General features: G+C 43.9%; 1 protein-coding gene across 2 annotated transcripts in view; it reads left to right on the plus strand.

Moving 5' to 3' along the window:
• The window catches only part of LOC110508821 (ATP-dependent chromatin remodeler CHD7), a 115,178-nt gene continuing 87,636 nt past the window's right edge, over positions 1-27,542 (plus strand). The window contains exons 1-2 of one of the 2 annotated variants that reach the window (XM_090224935.1): positions 1-323; positions 24,659-26,679. In XM_090224935.1, the coding sequence (XP_090081061.1) occupies positions 24,820-26,679 (1,860 nt within the window). In that variant the 5' untranslated portion in view covers positions 1-323; positions 24,659-24,819. Of the gene's footprint in view, positions 324-24,658; positions 26,680-27,542 lie in introns of those variants that run through there. The other variant, XM_090224936.1, reaches the window with a different exon arrangement.

Raw genomic sequence — 27,542 nt, forward strand, 5'->3', positions numbered from 1 at the left:
ACATTCGTCACAGCCCAGCAGGGTCATTCACGCGCACGCATGTTTATCCATTGGAGCCATGAACGCGCCCCCTGCCCGTAGAAGGTGAGAGAGTATCTGGAAGAGACGACTCGAGTACGCGACTGCCGGGATCGATCGGATTAAACTCGGATTGAGTGAAATTAACACAAAGGAGAAAACGAGCCGGTGAAGACGGGATACCGACCTGCTTAACATTATAAAATAACTTGAATTTCGTAATTTATTAACGGACCAGAAAGGATTGTACTGGAGATACTAACGGGAGTTAATTTGAGAAACCCTGAATTGACCAAGCTTGTTGGGTAAGCGAGCAATGATTTTTTTTGAATGGTTGAATTCCGTAGTCGCTCTATATCCCATTTGTTCACATGGTAAATTAGTTGTGTGTTACTCTTACCTGTAAGTAACCCATGTAATGTTATAGAACGGGTTTTCCCACTTACAATCGACTTTTAATCTACCATGCAAGTTTGTTTGGAAACTGACTTGGTCTATCCAGCGAATTACTGTAAACGCAGTTTATTCTGGAAAGTAAATGAGAAGGGGATACAATAATTTCCCAACACAAGTTACTGCAGGTCCGTAAACTACCATGCTGAAACGCTAACTACAGTTAGCAAGTTTAACTCGCCTTCCGCTCTGAGCCCAATAGTTTTTTTTTTTCACTAGGTGAAGAATATTATCTAGCCAACACGGTGAGATCTCGATAAGCAGACAAATATGAACAACTTGTTGAATTTAGAAACATTTTGAATTGTTATTTATTTATAATACAATTGACAAGGGTGAGTGTTCGTTAGCTTGGGTTAGCTAGCTAATTGTGTGTTCAGCTAGAGAGACACGAGGTGGCTCAAATGTAGTTAGAGGTGAGTCGGTGGCCGAGCTGAATTATTTAATACTGTAGGTTGCTAGCGCAAGGGATATTCCCTGGGTGCACGCTAGCTATGAAAACTATATTTTTTAAAAATACGGCATACCACACAGCTGGATTTAGATATAGTCCAGACAAGTCCAATTTGCATTTCTTAAATTGAGTTCATTCACATGGTATTTAACTTGCTAATGACGGGATAAAAAAAGTAGCCTGTCTGTAGTGTTATTGGACGATGAATATGGACAGAGGGTTGCTTGAGGCCAGACGGTCATCCCTGTTTAGCCATATGTTTTTTCTCACCCTTTATATCTATATATAATTGTTAAAGTACATGGACTATATTCATTTTATATGGTTCGGGATTATTATATTTTAGTAGGGAATAACTAGGCGAGCTCTGCGTTTCCGTCAGCTGTGTGATGGCCTTAATTAGCTTGCTGCTAGCTAGTTGGAAGTGGCCCCATTGTTGAGTGGAGAAGTTGAGCCTGTAGCCAACATTCGAGCACTGTATCATCGCCCTCGTTGTCTTTACTGCTAGCCCAAAGGCTAATCCTGTGCCAGTGGACTACACTGATGGCGGTTGTTGCTCGTCGAAAAAAAACCTGCACAAACATTTTCCTGCGGTGCCACTTTGATCAACAGCAAGCGATGGTTGCAGTTTTAGTGCGTTTCCGCATTTTAACGTTTAAGGGGGCTTGTTTATCATAAACATTGGATCTGGGTGAACTTGGAATAACTTCACTTGTTACCATCGGTTCATCCATGTATTTTCGATTAAAAAGCACCTGCCGCTGTATAGTTCCTGGCTGTATTTCTAAGTGCGAGATGGCCATTATTTTCCCGAACGCGTCGGTCTTCTCTCCATTCTTTTGTAATCATTCAACCAGCATAATGGGTCGCCAGCAACTACAGACGTGACTACTTTCAACCTTTCATAACAGAACGAAAACGAACTGTTATTTAAAAAACTAAAAAAACAGTGCACATAGAAAAAACACACTTTTATTGAACGACCAGGCTAGCTACGTGTTCACAGATAATAGAGCATCCCATTAAATACTACCCCACCTTCCGCGAAGTCTCTAACCTAAGATGGCAGCTTCTAAAGTCAGTTGGGTCACTCAGCCAACAGATAAGAGGTCCCGGTATGTCGGGCGGAACAGATGTTTTTAACTATTGTGGCTTCCACCATAGCCTGCCCTTTCTTGTGGTTGTTGAGGTACTTTATTCGACTGGCTTGTATAGTTGCGTTAACTTCATGAAGTGGTCGGGTATGAAGTGTGGTGGGGTTCTTTTGAACAAACGTTTTTAGCAATGGTACCAGTGTTGAGTTCAGCTTTCTTTGATGCCCTACTGTTAAACAGTTTTTGCAAAAATATATATTTATTTGACGACAAAATCCAAGGCCCTGTCAGAGTTCAAGATCATTTGAAGGATTATGACCATGGAATTTCTGAATCAGCCTAGCACAGGTGTAGGAAAATTGCATACAATACTTTGGGAGTAATCTCTACTATCTAATATTTGTATGATATTGTGCCAGTTCATCCATCTTTAGACTGGAGAGAAACTGTGGTTCGGCAAGATGTATGCGAGATCAGATTTTAAGATCTGTGGTGTCATTATTTGAAACAAAAAAAGCCAAAACCCAGTTTCAGATCTTAGCCCCATATGTCCCGTGTGGCTCAGTTGGTAGAGCATAAGATTGTGGGTTCGATTCCCACGGGGGACCCGTATGAAAACGTATGCACTCACTAACTACTGTAATTCGCTCCGGATAAGAACGTCTGCTAAATGACTAAAATGTAAAAATAGATGCAACTACAGGATACTAACAAGCATACACCGTCAATCCCTAGGTGTCACGCTCGAGAAACTAAACTTAAAATGTAAAGATAGAGAGTTGAGGGGAAACCAAGAGGAAACAGATACATTGTTTCCCTCTTGACAGAGTGAACACTAGGGACCCTTGTAAACAGTTCCATGTTGTTTTTTCTTTGAAAATTAGCATTGTTTAGCAGCGCCCCTCCCCATTTTTATGGTGTAGAGCAGTGGTTCCAAAACTTTTTCTAGTCCTGTACACCTTCGAACATTCAACCTCCAGCTGCGTGCCTCCTCTAGCACCAGGGTCAGAGCACTCTCAAATGTGTTTTGCCATTGCTCTTTAAGCATCTTACATAAAACCTTATTTGTTCATCAAAAATTGTGAATAACTCACCACAGGTTAATGAGAATGGTGTGCTTGAAAGGATGCACATAACTCTGCAATGTTGGGTTGTATTGGAGAGTCTTGTGTCTGTGAGAATCCACTCTCACATAGGTACATGGTTGCAAAGGGCATCAGTGTCTTAACAGCGCGATTTACCAAGGCAAAAAACTCTGAGCGCAGCCCTGTCCAGAAATCTGCATCTTTACTCCTACTGGTTTCAGTTGCACGTTCAAACTACTACTCTGACTTAATCAGGACTTAAATGGTTCTATAAAGACAGTTTTAAGACTCTCAACTGAGTCCTTGTATGAATGCTATGGACACTGTCTGTGTGGATCATCACATCTGACCACTTATTATCGCTGCCATTTTGTTTTAGTTATGTGGCGGTTGTTGCTCCTGTCAGTGGAAGACGCTTCACATGGTTCTGTCATCATGCCCCTCTCCCCCAGGCCTCCCTTTGCTCCTCTGCCTCTCCTCCGAGGTTAGCGGGAGGGCTGTGCTGGCCTCGTGTGCCTGGAAAACAAGCAACCCCCCCCCCCCACTCTTCACCCATCTGTCTACCTCTAGTAGTGGTGAAGAAGCAGCAACTCAAATCTATCTGAAGTGAAGCCTAGCCAGCCCCCAAGCCTTGCTTGTGTGTCACAGTTCCTTTCTTCTGAATAGAACATGTTTAAAGATTGGCCACAGCTGATTAGATTGTATTATTCACTCTGCTCACCTTTGTATGGCTCCTGCGAGGCAGCTTTTGTCAAATCTGTATTTCTAGATGCCCCATTTTCATCCAGTAGCATCATCTAGTTATGACAGAAGTAGAGGGTATTTCCCTCTATCCATTCATTAGGTGGCCTTTTCTCTCAGTCCTCATCCTCTTATTCAAACCATGGCACAGTCACAGCTGCGATTCAGTGTAGTGCTTAAGTGTTAGTGTCTGAAGGATAATTCATCTCAAGATAGCCTAGAGGAGACATTAGTCAGTGTAGCATCTCACTAGATTAGTGTAAAGTAGGTCCTTCCTAGGCATTGATTTGAAATGATAGTATGATCATATACACTCGGTGTACAAAACATTAGAGGAACATTCTAAAATTAAGCCCCCCCCCCCCCCCCCCCCCCGCTGTCAGAACAGCCTCAATTCGTCAGGGCATGGACACCACAAGGTGTTGAAAGTGTTCCACAGGGATGTTGACACACTATCCATGTTGACTCCAATGCTTGCGTCAAGTTGGCTGGATGTCCTTTGGGTGGTGGAACATTCTTGAAACACATGGGAAACTGTTTAGTATGGAAAAACCCAGCAGCGCTGCAGTTCTTGACACTCAAACCTGTGCGCCTGGCACCTACTACCACACCCCGTTCAAAGGCACTTAAATCAAGTCTTGTCCATTCACCCTCTGAATGGCACACATACACAATCCATGTCTCAAGGCTTTCATACCCTTCTTTAACCTGTCCTCTCTTTCATCCACACAAATTGAAGTGGATTTAACAAGTGGCATCAGTAAGGGATCATAGCTTTCACCTGGTCAGCCTAAATCATGGAAAGAGCTGGTGTTCCTAATGTACACTGTGTAGATGAAGGCAATACAGCTAGAGACAAAAGGGCTCATGTTGACCTGTCCAGGGCTATCAGTGCAGCAGTAGAAAAGGAGACACCATTCATGACTTGAGTCCTACCGCAGGAGTGGGATGAAGTTGCCCCTACACCTCGCCCCTAAGGCAAGTTTTGTGTTCTGTCGGAAGGGCCTCAGGAAATACAGTCAGAAATCATTTGCCCTGAGGGAGCGTGTCATAAAACCAATAGGTTAAAGGCATCCATCCGCATGCTTCCAATCTGAAACAGTTCGGAAGAGTTTGTATATATTAATTACAGTATTTTGTGATGTTTTGGACTTTGGCTGTTCTGGGACACATTTCTCTAAATACAAGCTGAAGTTCGGAGCCGAAGTCTACGCCCCTTCGTTGGTGATTGGGCAACAGTAGGGATTCTTCAATCGTCTCATTCAATGAGAAATACCTTGTTTTCAATGCACATTTTTTAATTGAAAAATACTGCACCAAACATCTTAGATGGTTGGTGCTGTTAGACTAAGATCTCCTCTGCAAAAATGTTAATTAATGACAGCTTTCTTGCGTACTTTTAGTTTCATTTTAACTTTTGTGAGGAGCGTATACTGGCTATGGCATCTCAATATGAACAAACAAGCACGCTTGTTCGGCTAGCCAATTTTGGCTAGGCGCCAGCCAAACTGAAGCATGCTGACGTCTTAAACCCACCTGGAGGCTTCAGCTTTTAACTGTGCATTGGTAGCCCCTGCACCACCTCCCACCCAGTCACACTCACAGCCACTGACTGAATACTTTCAGCGTGGTTGGGTTGGTGGTCTCTCTGGAAAAATGATTTAGCTCTCTGGGAGGCCTGGGAATCCTGTAATGAATTATTCTTAATGGAAGGATAGAGGTTTTGTGTTTTAACTGTTCACCATGGAAACTGTTAAACTTATAGTAAGACCAACTTTGAACATGGTATTTGGGTCCAATTGAATTGCTCAATAGTCTGTTTTAAAGCAGAGGCTAGTAGTATAATTAAATTCTACTGTATCTTAGTCTAGGCCGCTCTGACATTGCTCGTCCATATATTTATATATTCTTAATTCCATTCCTTTACTTAGATTTGTATATTTTTGTGAATTTGTTAGATATTACTTGTTACATATTATTGCCCTGTTGGAGCTAGAAACACAAGCATTTTGCTACACCTGAGAACATATGCTAAACATGTGACCAATAACATTTGATTAGTCATCTCAACATAAAAAATGTGCTGGAGCAAACTTGGGATACATTTTTAGTGTGACCCAGCCCGTTTTTTTATTTGTTATTTACGTATAACCGGATGATTTGCAAACAAGACTCTTCCAGGAAAAATGGCACACACAAACTACAGTACAGTTTGGGGGATTGTTTCAGACTGAATTTATGGAAGAACAAATTAATTCCCTCAATGCCACGGACTCCAGACAGAAAAAGATAACCTCCAAAGCTGAACAACTTCTCTCCCCACGTCTTTCCTCTTAACTTCGTCTCTGTCTCGCTCTTCCCCTGGCTCTCTGTCATTTCTTTCTGCTGAGCCAGACATCCCTGACAGGAAGTTAAAGTCCCCCCCCTTATTCCCACACGCCAGTGTCAAGGCCACATGCATGGCTGCCGCCCCCAGGCCTGCTACGGGCCAGCCCAAAAGCCCCAGGGGTGAGTGGTTAGGGGGAGCTGCAGCAGGTCCCTCTGCCGGTGGGCAGCCAGTCAGACGAGGAGTGCCAAAGAGGAAGGCAAGGTGCCGCCATTCCCTGGGAGTCAAGTTGTGCTGAATATATTACTGACGACCTTTTGTGTTCCCCAGAATACTCCTCCCCACTCTTGGCCCCACTCTTGACCAGGGAAAGGCCTCGGAGTTGGACAGTGATTTTTTTCGGGAGATATTAAGCCCACATGTTTAAAGCGGAGAGCAGATTGCATAAACAGAACTCCTTCCTGTTTTACCCCTCCCTGCTGTAGACAACTGAAAGTTCATTAACCTCTTAAATGTACAGTGCCTTGCGAAAAGTATTCGGCCCCCTTGAACTTTGCGACCTTTTGCCACATTTCAGGCTTCAAACATAAAGATATAAAACTGTATTTTTTTTGTGAAGAATCAACAACAAGTGGGACACAATCATGTAGTGGAACGACATTTATTGGATATTTCAAACCTTTTTAACAAATCAAAAACTGAAAAATTGGGCGTGCAAAATTATTCAGCCCCCTTAAGTTAATACTTTGTAGTGCCACCTTTTGCTGCGATTACAGCTGTAAGTCGCTTGGGGTATGTCTCTATCAGTTTTGCACATCGAGAGACTGACATTTTTTCCCATTCCTCCTTGCAAAACAGCTCGAGCTCAGTGAGGTTGGATGGAGAGCATTTGTGAACAGCAGTTTTCAGTTCTTTCCACAGATTCTCGATTGGATTCAGGTCTGGACTTTGACTTGGCCATTCTAACACCTGGATATGTTTATTTTTGAACCATTCCATTGTAGATTTTGCTTTATGTTTTGGATCATTGTCTTGTTGGAAGACAAATCTCCGTCCCAGTCTCAGGTCTTTTGCAGACTCCATCAGGTTTTCTTCCAGAATGGTCCTGTATTTGGCTCCATCCATCTTCCCATCAATTTTAACCATCTTCCCTGTCCCTGCTGAAGAAAAGCAGGCCCAAACCATGATGCTGCCACCACCATGTTTGACAGTGGGGATGGTGTGTTCAGCTGTGTTGCTTTTACGCCAAACAACATTTTGCATTGTTGCCAAAAAGTTCAATTTTGGTTTCATCTGACCAGAGCACTTTCTTCCACATGTTTGGTGTGTCTCCCAGGTGGCTTGTGGCAAACTTTAAACAACACTTTTTATGGATATCTTTAAGAAATGGCTTTCTTCTTGCCACTCTTCCATAAAGGCCAGATTTGTGCAATATACGACTGATTGTTGTCCTATGGACAGAGTCTCCCACCTCAGCTGTAGATCTCTGCAGTTCATCCAGAGTGATCATGGGCCTCTTGGCTGCATCTCTGATCAGTCTTCTCCTTGTATGAGCTGAAAGTTTAGAGGGACGGCCAGGTCTTGGTAGATTTGCAGTGGTCTGATACTCCTTCCATTTCAATATTATCGCTTGCACAGTGCTCCTTGGGATGTTTAAAGCTTGGGAAATCTTTTTGTATCCAAATCCGGCTTTAAACTTCTTCACAACAGTATCTCGGACCTGCCTGGTGTGTTCCTTGTTCTTCATGATGCTCTCTGCGCTTTTAACGGACCTCTGAGACTATCACAGTGCAGGTGCATTTATACGGAGACTTGATTACACACAGGTGGATTGTATTTATCATCATTAGTCATTTAGGTCAACATTGGATCATTCAGAGATCCTCACTGAACTTCTGGAGAGAGTTTGCTGCACTGAAAGTAAAGGGGCTGAATAATTTTGCACGCCCAATTTGTCAGTTTTTGATTTGTTAAAAAAGTTAGAAATATCCAATAAATGTCGTTCCTCTTCATGATTGTGTCCCACTTGTTGTTGATTCTTCACAAAAAAATACAGTTTTATATCTTTGTTTGAAGCCTGAAATGTGGCAAAAGGTCGCAAAGTTCAAGGGGGCCGAATACTTTCGCAAGGCACTGTAATGGCAAAATTTTGATTTCCGCCTAAATAGACATACCCAAAAGTAACTGCTATTCATGTGTAAATACTTGATTCTGACAATGAAAAACTGGGTTTATTTGGAAAGAAGAAATCTAGGCGATTATGAGGAAATGCTCAGAAAACAGGAGTTATATAGTTCAGAATACACAAGATCAAGCGCACACACAAACATAAAAAAAATGAATGTCATCTTTGATTGAAAAGCAATAAGTGAATTTTAACGACTAGACCTGGAAACGCATCAGACGGCTTCCACAACGTGAACAATATCAGGAAAAAAAGGGATTGATGATAGACCTAACAACTTGAAATGGGCAGATGTTTTAGTAAGTGGTGTCAGGTGTGTTCACGGGACATGCCCATGTGTCCCTAAACCTCTCCTAAGTGACTTATATCTGTGAATTAGATAATTACATATTTGCATTCCCTAAATGCTATTTGTTCAGAATAGAAACAATTTCTACCATACCAACCTCTCTCAAACATTGGAGAGGTTGATGTCCCCCGACACCACCACAAAGTGCCTGAATGTTTAGCCTAGGCATATCCTGTTTGGCCTAGGCATATCCTGTTTGGCCTAGGCATATCCAACAAACAATAGAAATTCTATATATATATATATTTTTAAAGTCTTATCAAACACACACTTGGTTACACTTGTCCTTCACAAAAATAGAAATAAGCTGAACTATTTACAAATGGCATTTGTGTTAGTTTACATTCCAGGTGTAGATTAGCTTTCACTTTCACCATAGCTTGTGCCTGTCGTGATCGTCTTTGAAGCAGTCCCTCTGCCAGGAAACAAAAGGCGTACTGGTATTTCACCCCTTCTTTCCCCATGTATTTTGTGCAAAACTTGCAGTTCTTCCTTTTGGCATATGTGTTGGATAATGATGCTGACCTTGAGTGGGGGGTCTTGTGATGGTTGTGAGGTTGCTTTGGGCCCCCAATTCAGCCATTTCCAACACCAGCTGCTCTCGGAAGGCCAACTGGGAGAGAGGGGTTTGACCTTTTGCTTTGGACATCTGCTTGTGGAGAATGAAAACATTTACTGTTGCAATGTCCACAAAGTGTTCAAAAAAAGTCTTATACCACTTCCTGGTGTGGTGGAGGACCTGGTAGTAGCCTATCAGAGCATCAAATAGGTTGACAACCCCCATGCTGGCATTGTAGTCCTTCACAGGAACTGGGACATTCTTCCTCACCCATGCCCCATTGGCATTTTTCACCCTCTTTGAGACATGGTCATTATTGAATACCTCATGCTGTGTGGTAAGCATGGTTACTTCCCTAGTGTCCTTCCATTTAACACAAACGGCATGTTAGTCCTGACCCAACGTATGGTCCCCCTCTCCGCTGTCTTTGTGACTTTGTTTACCTTGGACTTGGGGAAACCGGTTCTGTTAGGACAAATGGTGCCACAAGCCCCTATTTTATTTTTCAATGGGTCTATGAAAAGTGGATGTATAACCATCAGATAGGATGATTGGCACAGCAGTGGGGGACTGAAGACCTTGACCGGCAGGGGGGGCTTGCTGGGGAGGGGTGGCTCCCAAACGTCATCATTCAAATCCTCTGCATCCTGAATAAAATAAAGGGATATATTGTTGTAAGACACATAATTACAGTTGACTCAATTTACAAAACGACATTGCTGTAAAGTAAAAACACAAGCCTAACCTATATCTGTAGTGACTCACACAGAAGGTGTGAAGCACACACATACAATGTAAACAGTAACACTGTCTCCAAAGGCAGAGGTGAGAACCACAAATAAAGTGGCCATGAGAGTGTAGTGGCCTCTCCAAAGTTACAAGGATGAAACTTAGAACAGTGAACTAATATGAAACAGACTAACTACTTTGGAATTATTTTACATTGAAATGACTTGTTACATAGGCCTAATGTAAACTAAAAGTACAAAAACAGACAACTTATAAAAACAAAATACATGAAATTAGCAATATTAAGTCAAATAATTTTTCTTATAGGTCTTAGAGTGGATCCAATCCTTCTAGAAAGCAATCTTCGTTGGTCGTGTTGAAATCCTCATGATCTGTGGAGTCCCGTCTTTCGGTGTTTATCAATGTATTCCGTGTTTATGCTTCACAACGCTAATTGAAATGTAGATGGCAGCCATCTTGAAATGAGGTCATCGTCTCGACCTGCCCTTATATATTCGTATGCCCATATTGTAGTAAGTCACACAAGATTTTGAAGGCACAGATCAATAACCAAGATACCCTGCTTTTGCAGATAGGGGCTACCATTCTCATACCAGACTGAATTGAATAGAAAAAATCAAATAGGGTCCCCAAATATGGGGACTTTACATTTAAGAGAAAGGCAGCCGTGTGTGAAATAACCAGATTCCCCCCATGCAAATAACAGCCCAAACATTCTGCTCAGCCCTCCCTGCTCACATCTATTCACATTCTCACACTGTGCGATTAGCTACAACAGGCATCCCTGCCCACCTTGTGGGGGTAGTAGTAGAGGGAGTTTAGTAGATTGGGGGAGGGAGGGGGTTAGGATAGATAAAATCAGTGATAAGGTGTGCCTCTAGAGGGCTGGCCTCTCGCTGGGGCATGATGTGCCACCTGTACTCTGAGGGCTCTCAAGGCTGAGGGAGGGAGACACCCCAGTTGGTTATACCAGGCCAGTCCACAGGGACACCACTGAATCAGATAGCCCCGGATTAGTGGGACCAAGACATTGAGAGCTCTGAGGCATTTTACTAATGTTTTATGTGTAATTCGATGTCTAAAAATAGGACCCCTGTGACCATTACTTTTGAAATAGAAGCGTGGTTAGCTTTTGGAAGTTGCAATGGCAGTGTTCAGGTTTATTCAACTGGGACTGCCTTAAGTAGGCTATACATAAAAGAGAGCAGGCAGTTGAGTATGACAATTAATCTTGAAATGTTGACAGTTTGGTTAGGACATGTCAGTCATTTGTCAGGTACCCAATTAGTAACGCTAAACTTGTCTTCAGATTTTGAGGAGATCTTTTCAACATGCCAAGTGAAAATGACTTAGTGTCATTTGATAAGCAGAGATCTAGCCAGTAGCCAACAAACTTAGACCACCACTCTACTTGTAATATATCAGTAGTAGATAGCCAGATATACTAACCCACTTCAAATTAAGTCCTTGAGAACAGTTTCTGCACCAACCTGTTTAGATACCCTGCAGTGAAACTATTCTCATAGTTAAGCTTGTTTGCTACTCGCACATTTACATAATTAGTGTTATAATTAAAGCTAAAGAACATAATCCGTCATTAGCTTAGGGTGTTTATGAAGTGAGAAGTAGGCTAGTTGCTGTAGCATAAAATTAAGTGGCTGAAATGAACCCCATTTCCAGTGTCAAATATTCTCCTTTCTTGAGCACACTCCAAAATGTGTAAACAAACTCCACTGAATGCTACTGGAGAACTTAGACCACTGCGCCACTCGGGAGCCATATACTAAGGCACTGCATCTCAGCGCTAAAGGTGTCACTACAGACCCTGGTTTCGATTGCATGCTGTATCACAACTGGCCGTGATTGGTTGTCCCATAGGGCGGCACACAATTGGTTTGGCTGGGATAGGCCTTCATTGTAAATAAGAATTTGTTCTTAACTGACTTGCCTAGTTAAAGGTAAAATAAAGATAGGCCTGTTTTAGAAAGGTGTGAACAAGAGCATTTGGAAAGCAGAACTTCTTTACCTTTCCAACTGGGAAAGTAGTCTGTTGCTTTTGCTGTTTTGTTATGACTTGAATCATTCCTTTGTTTTTAAACACATACGGATACAGTGCAGTTTGGGATAAATATGGCGTCAGGTTTTTCTCATTTGAATTTTCAATGTTCTTCCTAGACCTCTCGCAATCTAAACTGCACAAAACCACGAGCACTGTGAGAGTAGCTAAAGTGGAGGCCAACTGTTTTGAATTATCCCTAATCACGTATAATTAGAAGCTTGTCTGTTTGTCACCGTTGCTCGTGTCAATAGCAGCACAGCCGTTGGGCGTGCCAGCCAACCTTCAAAACAAAACAGCAGCGCACATTTTATCAAGACCTGTGGTCACGCTATCTGGAACAATCAACATTTCGACTTCCCTTCCTTCCCCACACTGTCTACCTTCTATACATGGTCATGGCTATGTTCTGATAGTATTTCTAATGAAAGGCTATTATTATGATGCTATTGTGTTAGTGTGAAAGCAAAAATGGCATTGTCAGCTCACCTCCCCACGAGCAGGAAATGTCTCCTGGTCACATTTTGGGGATTGCCTGGACATATGTCTCTTCAGCTAAACCAACAAGATAGCAGGGGGGGGGGGGGGGGGTGTGACTAGCCCTGCTCTTTCACTTCACTCGCTACATTCAATTTTGTGAGTAGTTCATGTACAATAGTAGTTAGACAGCTGTCGATTAGTAGTTATGGTTTGGGTCGTTAGTGTCTTTGGAAATTATTCAGACCGCTTGACTTATCCACATTTTGTTACATTACAGCCTTATTCTAAAATGGATTAAATGAAAAAGAATCCCCAGCAATCTACACACTACCCCATAATGATAAAGCAGAAATGGTTTTTTAGAGTTTTTGGCAAATGTATTAAAAATAAAAAATGTAAATACCTTATTTACATAACTATTCAGACCCTTTTCTATGTGGCTCGAAATTGAGCTCAGGTGCATCCTGTTTCTATTGATCATCCTTGATGTTTCTATAAATTAACTGGAGTCCACCTGTGGTTATTTAAATTCAGTGGACATGATTTGGAAAGGCACACACCTGACTATATAAGGTCCCACAGTTGACAGTGCATGTAAGAGCAACAACCAAGGCATGAGGTCGAAGGAATTATTCGTAGAGATCCGAGACGACAGGATTGTTTCCAGGCACAGATCTGGGGAAGAGTACCAAAAAAATGTCAGCAGCATTGAAGGTCCCTCTAGGCCAAACTTTCTTAAATGGAAGTTTGGAACCACCATGACTCTTCCTAGAGCTGGCTGCCCAGCCAAACTGAGCAGTCGGGAGAGAAGGTCCTTGGTTTGGGAGGTGACCAAGAACCCGATGATCAGAGAGCTCCAGAGTTCCTCTGTGGAGATGGGAGAACTTTCTAGGAGGACATCCAGTAAAAGGCACTTTGCCAAAAGGCAGGTGAAGACTCTGACCATAAGAAACGAGATTCTCTGGTCTGATGAAACCAAGATGAAAATCTTTGGCCTGAATGCCAAGCAACGACCCATACATGCTGACCGGACATGTTGTGTGTGCTGCTAAATAAATGTACACTTACATGTTGTTCAATCATTGACCCACACTGCTCAAGTAGCCAGGTGCGAAAATATAACTTGGTTCTGTTTGTGATGCTCAACGCTCTCTCAAATCTCCTCATTGGTTTTTAGGAGCATATACCCACGTGGGTGATTTGAAAGCTGAACTGAGGTCCAGAATCCAGTTAGTTGTGGTAGTACACCTTTTTAAAGTTGGTTGCCAACCACCAGAAGAATAAGACGGAGGTTTACCGCTTTATCTGTGGATTCATTTTCGGAGTAAAGGACCTTGTGCATTTCAGGTAAAATGACAACCTGAAGTTTATATTCATGGACAAATTAGCTAGCAACAGCAAGCGTGCCAAATTTGCCATAAATGTTTAACCTGTCTAGGTTGAGCGTTGCGCTAGCGGAACCCAACAACAACATTCCAATGAAAAAAGCAGTGCGCGAAATTGTGTAACTTTCACACATTAACAAGTCCAATACCGCAAAGGAATGATGTACCCATGATGTCCGATTTCAAAAATGATTTACAGCGAAATCACAACATATGATTATGTTAGGTCATAGTCAAGTCAAAACAACATACAGCCAAAATTAATCACTAACCTTTGATCTTCATCAGATGACACTCATAGGACATCATGTTACACAATTCATGTATGTTCGATAATGTGCATATTTATATCCAAAAATCTGTTTACATTGGCGCGTTACGTGCATTGATGTTTTGATTCCAAAACATCCGGTGATTTTATAGAAATACTCATAATAAACATTGATAAAAGATACAACTGTTATTCACAGGATTAAAGGTAGACTTCTCCTTAATGCAACCGCTGTGTCAGATTTCAAAAAAACTTTACGGAAAAAGCATAATCTGAGAACGGTGCTCTGTACCTGCAAATAAACAATTAGACAATTCCGCCGTCTTGGAGTCAACATTAGTTAGAAAAAACACTAAATATTCACTTACCTTTTGATCTTCTTCAGAAGGCACTCCCAGGAATCCCAGTTTGACAATAAATGACTGATTTGTTCCATAAAGCCCATCATTTAGCCATTTCTCAGCTTGTCCAGCCCAGTAATCCATCTTCATGAGGCGCGACCATTTCCTCCATGACAAGAACTCAAAAAGTTCCGTTACAGGTCGTAGAAACAAGTCAAAACATGTCTCCAAATCAATCTTCAGGATGTTTTTAACATATATTATCAATAAGGTTCCAACTGGAGAATTTCATTGTCTGAATAAAAGCATTGGAACGGGAGCTAACATTCTCGCGAGCGCGCGTCATGAGACCGAGGATCTCTACCAGACCACTCACTAAAAGAGGTCTCATGAGCCCCGCTTTTATAGTATAATCTTAAAACTAGGATCTAAAGACGGTGACATCTAGTGGAAGCCCTGGGAAGTGCAGGCACATCCATAACTATCAGGGATTTAAATAGGCATTGTTTTGAAATTCGACTTCTCACTTTCTGTTTAGATTTCTTCTCAGGGTTTTGCCTGCCATATGAGTTATGTTATACTCAGACATCATTCAAACAGTTTTAGAAACTTCAGAGTTTTCTATTCAATACTAATAATACTATGCACATATTAGCATCTGGGACAGAGTAGGAGGCAGTTAAGTTTGGGCACGCAATTCATCAAAAAGTGAAAATGCTGCCCCCTAATCTAACAGGTTAATGCTTTTCTCTCATTCCACCTCTTGCTGGCTCCCTCCCCTATTTTTATTTAACCTTTATTTAACAAGGGAGGGCTCCGGAAGGGCTCATTTGAGATTTGAAGTCTCTTTTTGAAGAGCGTCCTGGTCAAGATAGGCAGCACCAAGTCATTACACAATTACAGACAGACAACATGCAAAACTACAAGTACTCTAGTAAAAACCACATAACAAAATCATAAAACAGCAAATTAAAAACATTTACCGGTCAGGGAATCAGCCTCAAAATCCTTCATCAGTGATTTTAAAAACACCAATCAGGAAAAGTTCTTCCAGTTTAAAAGTATTTTGTAATGTGTTCCAAGACGATGGCGCAGAGTACGTAAAAGCCCTATTACCAAATTCAGTTCGGACATTTGGAACAGTTAGCAGGATAAAGTCCTGTAAACAAAGAGTACCTACCACATTTCTGAACAATAAAAATGCCCCCCAAAAATGGTAGTAAACCCAAAATGGCTTTCTAAATAAAAGTATAGCAGTGAGTGAGCCTACGAGTGACTAGAGAAGGCCAGCCAACCCTGGTATACAAAGTGCAGTGGTGCATAAGGGTTTTGCTGTTTTAAAATAAATCTCAAAGCACCATGTTAAAGGGTGTCCAATTAATCTCAAACACTGAGCGGAAGCATTCATATATAAAATATCCCCATAGTCTAGTAAAGGCATAAATGTAGCTGATACTAGCCGCCTCCTGGCTTCAAAAGAAAAACGGGCCTTATTCCTAAAATAAAATCCCAACTTAAGTTGTTGAATATGCAATTTAAAAGATGCCATCAATAAAAATTCACGATATTTGAGGTTTGTCTCATTGCCCTGACAGGTAGTAATAGTCGAAAGGTTCAGAGAGCTATAACAGCCAATCACAGAGAGCGGAGGGGGGGATCTATAACATCCAATCACAGATACAGAGCGTTGGGTGGGAGTCTATAACAGCCAATCACAGATACAGAGCGCGGGGCGGGGGTCTGTAACAGCCAATCACAGATACAGGGCGGGGGTCTATAACAGCCAATCACAGTTATAGAGACCCTTTGAAACCCCACTATTCAAAGCAAGAAATTCCAACTGTTTACAAATAGTTTCAGAATTTGCCACACTTACAAGGAATTTAGTCTTTACATGTATAGCCACACCCCCACCGTAACTCGATCAGTGTGATTAACATTGTAACCACTTATACAAATATCCTTCTCAAAAACAGACTTGCTGAGCCAGCTTTCAGAAAACACAATTGCATCAGTTGTTTTAGCCCAAAATCCCATCCATTTTTGAGAACCGGCTGTGTACATTTAAATGAAAAATACCAAAACCAGATCTAGATTTAAAATCAGAGGGGGTTTAGAGACATTGTATATCAGGGCCAGGTTGTACGTTACCTGATATCAACAAAAGAAGAAGAACTAGGCACCTCTGTTTAATAACCTTGCACCGACTCTCTTTTTTAAGAGACCTACTGCAAGCGAATTCTACAAGTGAGTTTCCAGACAATACAAAACAGCCATTTAAAACCATTAGACTTTGGTAGTGACACAAGTTTGTACTGTTCACATCATACCACAAATGCATCGGCACTTGGACGGAGTGAAAAAGAGCGAGTTCCTGCAGACAATGTTCAGTAAATTCAGTGCACAAAGCAATACCACAAATTGTCATTTTCTCTGAGAGATGTAAGAAGTAGAGGGAAAGGTAAGGGGAGAGAGGGACAGTGTGTGTGTGTGAGTAGATTGGGTGTTGGGGTAGATTGAGAGAACGGGTTGGGGATTGTTGAGCTGCCTCTGACAGCCAGGCGGAGAGGGAAGAGGAGCAGCTTGGTCGAGACACGCCGTGGAGGGAAAACTGAAGAAAGAACTCAGGCCAGCCAGAGATGGGGTTACCTTGGTAAACCTCAAGTAAAGAAGTGTAAATAGCGAGGGGAAAAAATGTATCCGAGTTGAGGGAGACCCGCAATCTTTACACCAGCAAAACAAAATAGTTTGCACTACACAACAAGGAAATTGTGGATTTACTCAACCATAAATTAATAGGTTATTAGTAGGTTCAAATCTACTGACATGCTGCCATCTTGGATTTTGCAACCCCCTATACCTCCAGCTTGTTCTCTTTCCAAACCACCCCCCCCCCCCCCCCCCCCCCCACACACACACACACACACACACACACACACACACACACTGGGGTGTAGAGAAAGAGGGAAAGAGACAATGGAATGGCCTTGTCAATAAGCCACATGTAGAGGGAATTAGGTGAACGGTCAGCCCGCCAGCTTAGACTCCAAATCAGATCGAAGGGATTCAAATTTTCAGCTTTTGGCATGGCTCTGTTCCGCCCCCTACTAGCCTACTGCCTGGCACCCAATCACCCTACACAGACATGTACACCATCCTGACCACACACTGTTCTTTTTGGCATCTGTTTCAGTCTTGTTATACCATTTTAGTCTGGTTCACCGTTTGTCATTTCACCCTTAGTTATCAGTCAACTTAAACTTAGGACAATTTTAGTCTACTTTTAGTCACATAGTCAGTGCATATTTTTTCTATTAAATAATTAATATTTAGGCTACCTCTAACTTCCATGTGCACATTCAGATAGCCTTGTCCAACTCTGCCTACTATCCCCTCGTATACCTGGCAACATTGATATTGTGGCAGATTGTTACCAATGCTAGCCCTAATTAACCATATAGGATATAAACAATTTATAGCTCTGATTTTCTCCCTGTCATCTGTCAAGGGGGTAAATAAGTGGTTTCATTGAAAAGATGAGTTTTCCCCAAAAAATGCCAGAAGTGTTTTACTGCACTCCTAATATTCAACAAATAGTATTAGTTTTTCACATGGGACAATAGAAATTCTGATGTGATCAAAGCAAAAATAACCTACGTTAGGCTTGAGTGGTTTACTGTATATACAGTATACCACTATATACGGTATACCGGGGTTATTTGGAAAAAACCAAAATGTTTTTCTCAATACCATCAATACTGTTGAAACTACTTATTTTTGAAGTTTTTAAAATAATTTTGAATATTTGTAGCTACTTTTTAAGTGAATATCTCCAGTCAACTTTTGCAATACGATAGGAGATAAAGTACATTGCGTTCTTCATTTCACCTGACACATTATGAAGCTTACGGTAGTCCCCAGTCACATGTCACGTGGTGTTTGTTTACAAGCACACAATGACGCGATACAACGGAGCCTTGTAAGTCATTCACTGTTGTGCAGCATGTGTCAGGTGATCTATACTGAACAGGAATATAAACACATGTGAAATGTTGGTTTCATGAAATAAAAGATAAATAAATGGTTAATACGCACAATGCTTATTTCTCCCATTTTGTGCACAAATGATTTTGCATCAATAAAAGGCCACTCTAAAATGTGCTGTTTTGTCACACAGTACAAGATCTCAAGTTTTGAGGGAGCGTGCAATTGGCATGCTGACTTCAAGAATGTCCACCAGAGATGTTGCCAGAGAATTGAATGTTGTTTCCTCCACCATAAGCCGCCTCCAATGTCGTTTTAGAGAATTTGGCAGTACGTCCAACCGCAGACCATGTGTAACCATGCCAGCCAAGGACCTCCACATCCGGCTTCTTCACCTGTGGGATCGTCTGAGACCAGCTACCTGGACAGCTGATGAAACTGAGGAGTATTTCTGTGTGTAATAAAGTAATTTTATTGGGAAAAACTCATTTTCATTGGCTGGGCCTGGCTCCCAAGTGGGTGCACCCCTGCATTGTCATGTGAAATCCATAGATTAGGGCCTAAAGAATTTATTTAAATTGACAGATTTTTCCTTTTAACTCAGTAACATAGTTGAAATTGTTGCATCTTATACTATATTTAAGTATAATTACAGTATGATTTTCACAGCTAAATATTTGCCAGCTAAATATCTTATGACTATCAAGTTAACTGTCTAAAATGTTCCAAATGCTTTGCAGTTGTGCATTTGGTTTGCTCATTTAGTTGCTAGTTAGCTAAGTGGTTAGCTTCTTCAAAAATCAAACATTCACTTGGGAACTACAGAGAATCCCCTTCTGGATCAAGAGCCTTGCCTGCTAATATTTGTTTTGTGTTTGCAGCAAAAGAGTGCAATTTTTCGACTTATTTGTGTAGTTTTGATCAGAAACTGTACAAAATGTTCACAATGTGCTTGTTAGCATTTAGCATTCTCTTTGGGATTTTACATGCGTTTGTTAGCATTTAGCATTCTCTTTGTGATTTTACATGTTAGCATTGCTAACCTTCGGATTAGAGTATCAATGGTGTTTTGAGAACAGCGCCCCGTGTGTTCAGTGCTGGGTTGTAATAGTTACCGTTTTTTCCAGGGCGTCTGTCAGGAAAAATGGGTCATTGCTGAGTATTTGTCGTCATATTGTTGACGAAATGAACACACACACCCACTCCTCCTCACACACACTTCCACTGCCTCGTCTCCACCCCCAGGGTGTGGTGTCATAAGGAGGCCATGGGAGTTCTCTCTCTATGCTGGAGGAGCTGAGCTGCTGAATGGCAGCAGAGGGGATCTATGGCCCAGGAGGTGAGTAAGCAGGGAAATTCCACCTGCTCAGTGAGATCTTTGAGATGATGAAAGACATTTTAAATCATAAGACTCAATCTCTCCAAATGTAAGCCAGATGACGGAAGAGATCCTTTCCCAGCCATGCAGTAATATGACAGTTTTTATTTTGAATGGACGAGCTTGCCTCTGCCTCGTTAATTCTCCATCCCTCGTGAGTCTTTTCCTCGAAGGCCCAAGTGGCATTAAATTAATTTGAGTGTTGTGTTGATTGCTACTGACTTATTATCATATATTTCACTGGGCTTCTACTATGGCTGAAACTACGTAGGGCAAATGTAAGGAGCATGATGGTGTGGGCGTGTAATTGAAGGTGACTGTGGAAACGAGTACTGTAAGTGGTAGTATTAGATGTCTGTGCTCTAGGTCCATATTGAGGTTGAGACTTGTCCAATCGTATCTGTAGATGTAAGCAATAAGTGTATTATGGTTGTTCTACAAATGTAGCAATTCTAGTTTAATTAATATGTTGTAGTATATCTGTTTGCTATACGGTGTTTTCACTACTGCGTAGGCCTAGGCTACATGTCTGTCTCCTCTCTGTCGACACTGCTACCTGTGTTGCGGTTTGTCTTTAGAGATCGGTTACAGCTGGTTTCTTCATCTGGCGAGTCGCCCAGCCAGTTTCTTTTAATTCCATTTCTAGTCTGTTGCTAAAGCATGTTGTGTAGCAACTTAAGTTGCGGGATGCACTCTCTTTCTCACCTCAGGGATTTCTTACCTTTTTTGAGTTTGAGGAAGTGAAGTTCAGTGTCTCCGAATTGTTTTACAAGGGCTAATGCTAATGTCCCTTTTTGAAAAGTCGCCATTTTGCAGAAAATGATTTCCCTTCTGTTCATTGACGTAAGGTCAGTGGTAGTGGTGCTAGCAGCCACTAGGAGAGGCTTTGTCCTCTGGGAAATATCCCCATGAGTAGAATTTTCCTTATTTTACTGTCCTTGTGGGGACTTTTGGGTATTTCCAGTACCTATGAGGATAGTAATACAGGCACACATATAGCCTCAAGTCTGCACACGCACAGGCCCACACATAAACACACGTCGCGTGTTGAGTTGGACATCCAATCCCTGTGCTGGCTCTGCTTTCAGCCTGTTTTCTCACACCTCCATAATAACCCCTGCTCATCTGATTACAGAGCTCAGGGGATGAGCAGGTTGAGGACAAACACACAGCTACTCTAAAATATATGTGCATACACTCACCCTTACACATTCACATTCTGAATTTCTCTCCTTCCCTCTCTCTCTGCCCAACAAAACACACTTGAGCAGGTGGCTCCCTCCTTGTATTTTCACATCTGCCGGGCTGATCTGGCAGCTGCTGCTGTTTAAACACCCCTGCTTCTGCCCAGGCCTTTGTTCTTTCCCTAAAGAATGAATGGGTTTTTGGTTTGGTGCCTGTCTGTCGGAAGAAAATCTTTTGTTTGAAAGCAAATGGAAACAGAGGTGGGATGGGATGGTGGGGGATGCGATGAAAGGGCCATCTTGTGGGGGGGGGTGGGGGTTGCTTACAACTGTTTACAACTGCTGAACATGTGCCACAAACTCCAATTCAGTTAGCAGGAGGTTAAAGAACGGGAGTAAGGTTGCACAATGAGCAGGAGGTTAAAGAACGGGAGTAAGGTTGCACAATGAGCAGGAGGTTAAAGAACGGGAGTAAGGTTGCACAATGAGCAGGAGGTTAAAGAACGGGAGTAAGGTTGCACAATGAGCAGGAGGTTAAAGAACGGGAGTAAGGTTGCACAATGAACAGGAGTAAGGTTGCACAATGAGCAGGAGGTTAAAGAACGGGAGTAAGGTTGCACAATGAACAGGAGTAAGGTTGCACAATGAGCACGGGGTTAAAGAACGGGTAAGGTTCCACAATGAGCACGAGGTTAAAGAACGGGAGTAAGGTTGCACAATGGACCTCATCTGATATAGCCCCTGCTTAGTTTAATAATAAAGCTACCCCCCTACTTTGTGCAATTTCTGCCTGAAGACATACCCAAATCTACCAGCCTGTAGCTCAGGCACAGAACCAAGGATATGCATATTCTTGGTACCATTTGAAAGAAAACACTCTAGATCTGGTTTAGATAAAACAATGAAAAAAAACATACGTTATTTTTATTTTTGTATCATCTTTAAAATGAACAAGATCAAACAAACATTCAGATAGGATGATGGGGACAATATCAGTGAAAAATATAAGAGGGCAACAGTACTTGTGCAAAGTTTCAGAATGATAGCTTCCAAAATGATTGTGCTACATGACCTTTATCATGAAGTCACCCAGGTGTCCCACACAAGTAGCCCAAATGTACCCAAGTGGCCAAATTGGTGAAGGTATACATTTTGAAACAAATAACTATATACAAAATACCAAAATGGTTCTCTAACACACCCCCTGAAAAAAAAAGAAGAAAAAAAAAGTGAAAACTTTCAATATTTGGAAGACCCTCAGTCCTCTATCAAATCAATTTAAATAGCCCCAGCCTAAAACCCCAAACAGCAAGCAATGCAGGTGTAGAAGCACGGTGGCTAGGAAAAACTCCCTAGAAAGGCAAAAAACTAGGAAGCAACCTAGAGAGGAACCAGGCTATGAGGGGTGGCCAGTCCTCTTCTGGCTGTACCGGGTGGAGATCACAGTGGTTGTAGAGGGTGCAACAGGACAGCACCTCGAGTAAAAATGAACAGTTTAGGGTTCCATAGCCGCAGGCAGAACAGTTGAAACTGGAACAGCAGCAAGGCCAGGTGGACTGGGAAAAGCAAGGAGTCATCATGCCAGGTAGTCCTGACGCATGGTACTAGGGCTCAGGTCCTCCGAGAGAGAGAAAGAAAGAGGAGAATTAGAGAGAGCATACTTAAATTCACACAGGACATCGGATAAGACAGAGGTACTCCAGATATAACAAAACTGACCCTAGCCCCCCGACACAAACTACTGCAGCATAAATACTGGAGGCTGAGACAGGAGGGGTCAGGAGACACTGTAGCCCCATCCGATGAGACCCCCAGACAGGGCCAAACAGAAAGGATATAACCCCACCCACTTTGCCAAAGCTCTACACAATATTGTGCTGCTGATGCCAGGTGCCATAGCAGTCTCTTTCTGCTGTAAAGCAGGGGGTCACCAAGCATGTGGCGCAGGTGATATGGGACTTAATTTTGCAAAGAACACAGCGATGCCTCCATGCTGTGCCCTTTTGGCCCTGAGGCACATCCATGCCTGTGGAAATATATTTGGGCAGATGAACACCACTTGTGGCAGGAGCTGGATGAACCAGCTTCAGTGGGGGATGGAAACCTTGGCCCTGGGGGCTGCCATTCAGAGTCAGTGTCACTGAAAGAAAATGTTCAGTTAGAATAGTTTCACATATGAGCTCTGTATCAACAGGTATAATGAACAGATATAAAGATAGAGTACAGGGAACATAAGGTTGAATATATTATTATGACCTGATAGATCTACTGTCTCTATTATATTATGACAGACCAGCAGCTGTATCTACTGTCTCCATTTCACTTTGGCCATTGTTGTGGGCCTGCCCTCCCCTCAACAGCCTCAAATAGGCTATTTCATGTGGGTTGGGGTGGGGTGGCAGACACACGCATCTCACATTTCATGACATTACATGTCTAAAATTTTTTAAAAATCACATTTTATATTATTAATTTCAAACAAGGGCATTAGCATGATAATAACTTACCAGTCCAAAACGATGTCCTCTCCCGTTCAAAAAATATTCCTCCACAATCGCTAAATGAATCGTCCTACAACAATCTGTCTCACTTTCCCAATCAATTTATTCTAAAATTGTGTGTACATCTGTATATCTAGACTTAGATTTAGCTTTCCCTGACTTAGTCGTCATACTGATTGATATATATATATATATATATATAACACAGCTGAGTCTGCACATTTACCAAACAATGCAGTGCGTAATGTGTTTCTCCTTCCGGTATGAAACTTCAATAGTGAATTACTCTCTTTACGCTGGAGCTTACTACATGGTTTGGTCTTGCAACACATAAACATGACCTATTGCCGTTTACCTCAGCTCATTGGCTATCTACCCAGCTAGATTTCAAGACGATCAGTGGTCATTGGGTTAAAATACAGTCAATCAACGAAACAGCGGGCAAATCATTGGTGCACAATGATGTCATGACTTGTCTTCAAATCGGTTTCTTTCAGTCAATATGTCCCGCGAAATGGCCCATCAGGTTTGATTGTGTTACAAACAAACCAGTTAATTGCAGTGAAACCAAACATGACTGGAAAAGCCACGTTCTGTGTGGGTTATTTACCTGGAATGTGTCGTTTAATGGAATGAGACGGAATTCACGACAAGCGGTTCACAAAATGTTTCGTGTTAGGCTATAAAAACAGATTTTATCAAACAAAAGATAATTCATTGTGCAACAATGAGCATTGGAATTGCAAACAGATGAAGATCGTCAAAGGTAAACTTATTTTAATGCAGTTTGTGATTATGTTACGCCTGTGCTGGTTGAAATAGTTGTTTTTATGGGGCTCTATGCTCAGATAATCGCATCGTATTCTTTCGCAGTAAATCATTTTTTAAATCTGACAAAGCAGTTGGATTAGCTAGATTCTAGGCTTTCGATACATGTGAGACTCTTGTGAGACACTTGTTTAATATGACTATGTAGCGATCACCGTATGTTGTGGAATTTCAGTCTGCTAGCGGGTTCCGTGCTCAGAGAGGTGACACTCTGTTCTTATCTCTCTCTCCTCCAGGTCCTGTAACCTTCTTTGCCTGACTCTGCATTCTCATTCTCTGGGAGAATTAGGGAAATATGGAGTGACATGCTGCAGATTAGTTAGCGGATTAGAGGCTTTGAGGTCATCCACCTCTGTGTGAGCGCAGGTTCCCTGGAGCCTCATTCCCCCCAGCAGCAATGGCTGACCCGGGGATGTTGAGCCTGTTCGGGGATGATGCCAACCTGTTCTCGGACGAGCTGGAGGGCCTGGGGGACTGTGGCTTCCCCCAGGGCCAGCCCAACCCCATAGGACAGCAGGAGCACCAGGGCTACAGGTCGCTCTCCTCCAACTCACTCCACCACCCCTCGCAGGCCGGCCCCGGACAGCCCAAGATGGGCCACCCCTACGACCCCTTTGCAGGCTACGAGCAGCAGCAGGGCAACGGTCCCGCCGTCAATGGCATGGTGACCCCGCACTCGCGCTACCACAACAGCCCCCAACAACCCGGAGGGGGGCACCATGTCTACCCCAGAGCCCAAGGCGATGGGCACGGGCAGTCCTTCCCTGACGGAGGAGCCGTATGGGGCCCCCAGACTGGCCCCGGGCAGGGCAGGCCTCCATTCCAGCAGCAACAGGCATCCCCCCAGGGCCCCTCCCACCAGCAGCACGGCCCCTCTGGGCCCCAGGCCCCATCCCACCAGCAGCACGGCCCCTCTGGGCCCCAGGCCCCATCCCACCAGCAGCATGGCCCCTCTGGGCCCCAGGCCGCCTCCCACCAGCAGCATGACCCCTCAGGGCCCCAGGACCATGGCCACCGTATGGGCCCCTACATGGGCCGGTCCGACTATGCCACTATGCAGGGCCACCCTGGCCAGACCCAGACGCCACCCAGGATCAACCACTTCCCTCCGGGCATGGGCCAGGAGCCCAACCACTACATGGGCCATGTGGGGCTCCAGCAGAACTCCAGCATGACGGCCCACCCGGCACAGCAACAGCAGCCCCCCCAGCAGTTCCTCCACCGGCCCGGCCAGGGCCCTGTTCACACCCAGGACCACATGGCCTCCCACACCTCTCACCAGCAGCACCAGGGCTTGGCCGGGAGGCCACACCAGAACATGGGGTTCAACATGCACGGCCAGGCAGCCTCTCCTGATGCTGTAACCAGCTCAGGGCCGTACCCCCCCTACCCCCAGTACGGCAACCTTAATCAGGGATTAGCCGGCAGTGCAGGGATGAGTCCCGGCATGAGCCTCAGCAGTACCAGCAACAACAACAGTAGTGCCTGCGGGCCTATGGGGCCAGACCAAGTCCAGTGTTACCCCAACGCAGGGGGGGCCCCACAGTGCTACCCGGATCCTCAGGTACACCGGCAGCCTGTCCACCCCAACCAAATCACCGGCCAGCCCATGCACCCCTCCCAGGCCCAGGCCACCCCCCATAAGCAGCCCCACCTCCCCACACCACCTCATGGATCTTACGGCTCTCCCACCTCCATGTCCCCCATGAAGGGCATGGGAACCACCGCGGTCACACCTCTGCCTCAACAGGTCCGACCCCCTAGTGCAGGTCTTGCTCCCGAGGTAGGGGCGTACCCCGGAGTGCCACTCCAGGCCCCTAACCCCATGGCCCCACCTCAGAGAAACACCACTCCCCTGGGCGTGCAGCAACCGCAACATCATCCCCAGCACCTCTCCCACCCACAGCAGCACCCCCACATGCCCCCGAGCCAGCAGCTCTACCAGGGTATGTCCCCCAACCAAAGAGGCCCTCTCGACCAGGTGAGACCTCCAGGTCCTATGGCCCACGGTGAGCATCCAGGACCACAGGACCAGCAGCTGCTCACTCCCCAGCAACAGGCACCCAAATCTGGGCTGCAGCCTCCTCCCATGGCCTTTCAGCAGCAGGTGCACCCAGCCCAGACCGCTTTGCCCCCATCGCAGGCTCAGACACATCTGGCCGGCCCCCACCACCAGAGCTCCCCGCCCAACCAGCCACCTTGGGCGCCGGCAGGACACCAGTCGCCTACAACCCCCCAGAAAGTGCCTCACATTCAGGTGAGTTTGCTTTGATGTTTGTGTGTGTGGGGTTTTTTGTGAGTTTGTTTTCATGTGTGTATTTGTGTGTGTGGGAGAGTGGGTGCGTGACATTTAAAAACTCAGCGTTCCTCTGTTGATTGGGGGTTTTGAGGTGTTTGTGTGTGGGGAAATAGATTTTTACAGCTGTTTGTTTCCTCTCCACTGCATATCCTGGCCCTCCCCAAGTTCCAGGCGCCACTGTGCTAATCTCTTAACCCCCTCCCATCCCCACCCCCTCTCTGAGTGGGAATACTCCCTTCCTGCTCTCTAAGAATCTCTCCTCTCCCGTCTGCTGTCTTTCCGCCCGCTCTGCTCTCTCTCCCTCTATTCCTTCTCGCTCTCTGTGTGTGTTTGCCTTGTCTGTCTCTGAGGACTCATGCGTGAGTTAATGGTGTACAGCAGGATGTGCCCTGTCGGGGGAGGGGGAAAGGGGGCGGAGAAGGGAGGATGGGGCAGCCGGTGGGGAGTGGAGGTTAGCAGCTCTCAATAACTCACTCTGTGTGTGTTTGTGTGTCAGTCACGTGTCCTGGGTTCCATTAGCTTGTTTTGTGCTCAAAGCCGCCGCCTCTGCTGACCCATTAACATACAATGGTCGCCCTGTGGCAGCGCACACATCCAGCACTTAGCATCTCTATTAGGCGTCTTCCTCATTCACACCATCGTCGCCACTCTCCAGTCCTCTTCCCCTTTACCAGAGTGTCCCCCTCCCCCATCCTCCCGATACTGGGGCTCTGATTGGGGAGTTTTGTGGTTGACATTTTAAGATGTTGGAGTTAATTTGTCCAATGCGAATGACCTAGATGTTAGGCACACAGTTAAGTCTCATAGCATCGCTTTGGTCC

The sequence above is a fragment of the Oncorhynchus mykiss genome, chromosome 28 (assembly GCF_057628025.1).
Source record: "Oncorhynchus mykiss isolate SJ-2025 chromosome 28, ASM5762802v1, whole genome shotgun sequence".
Lineage (NCBI taxonomy): Eukaryota > Metazoa > Chordata > Actinopteri > Salmoniformes > Salmonidae > Oncorhynchus > Oncorhynchus mykiss.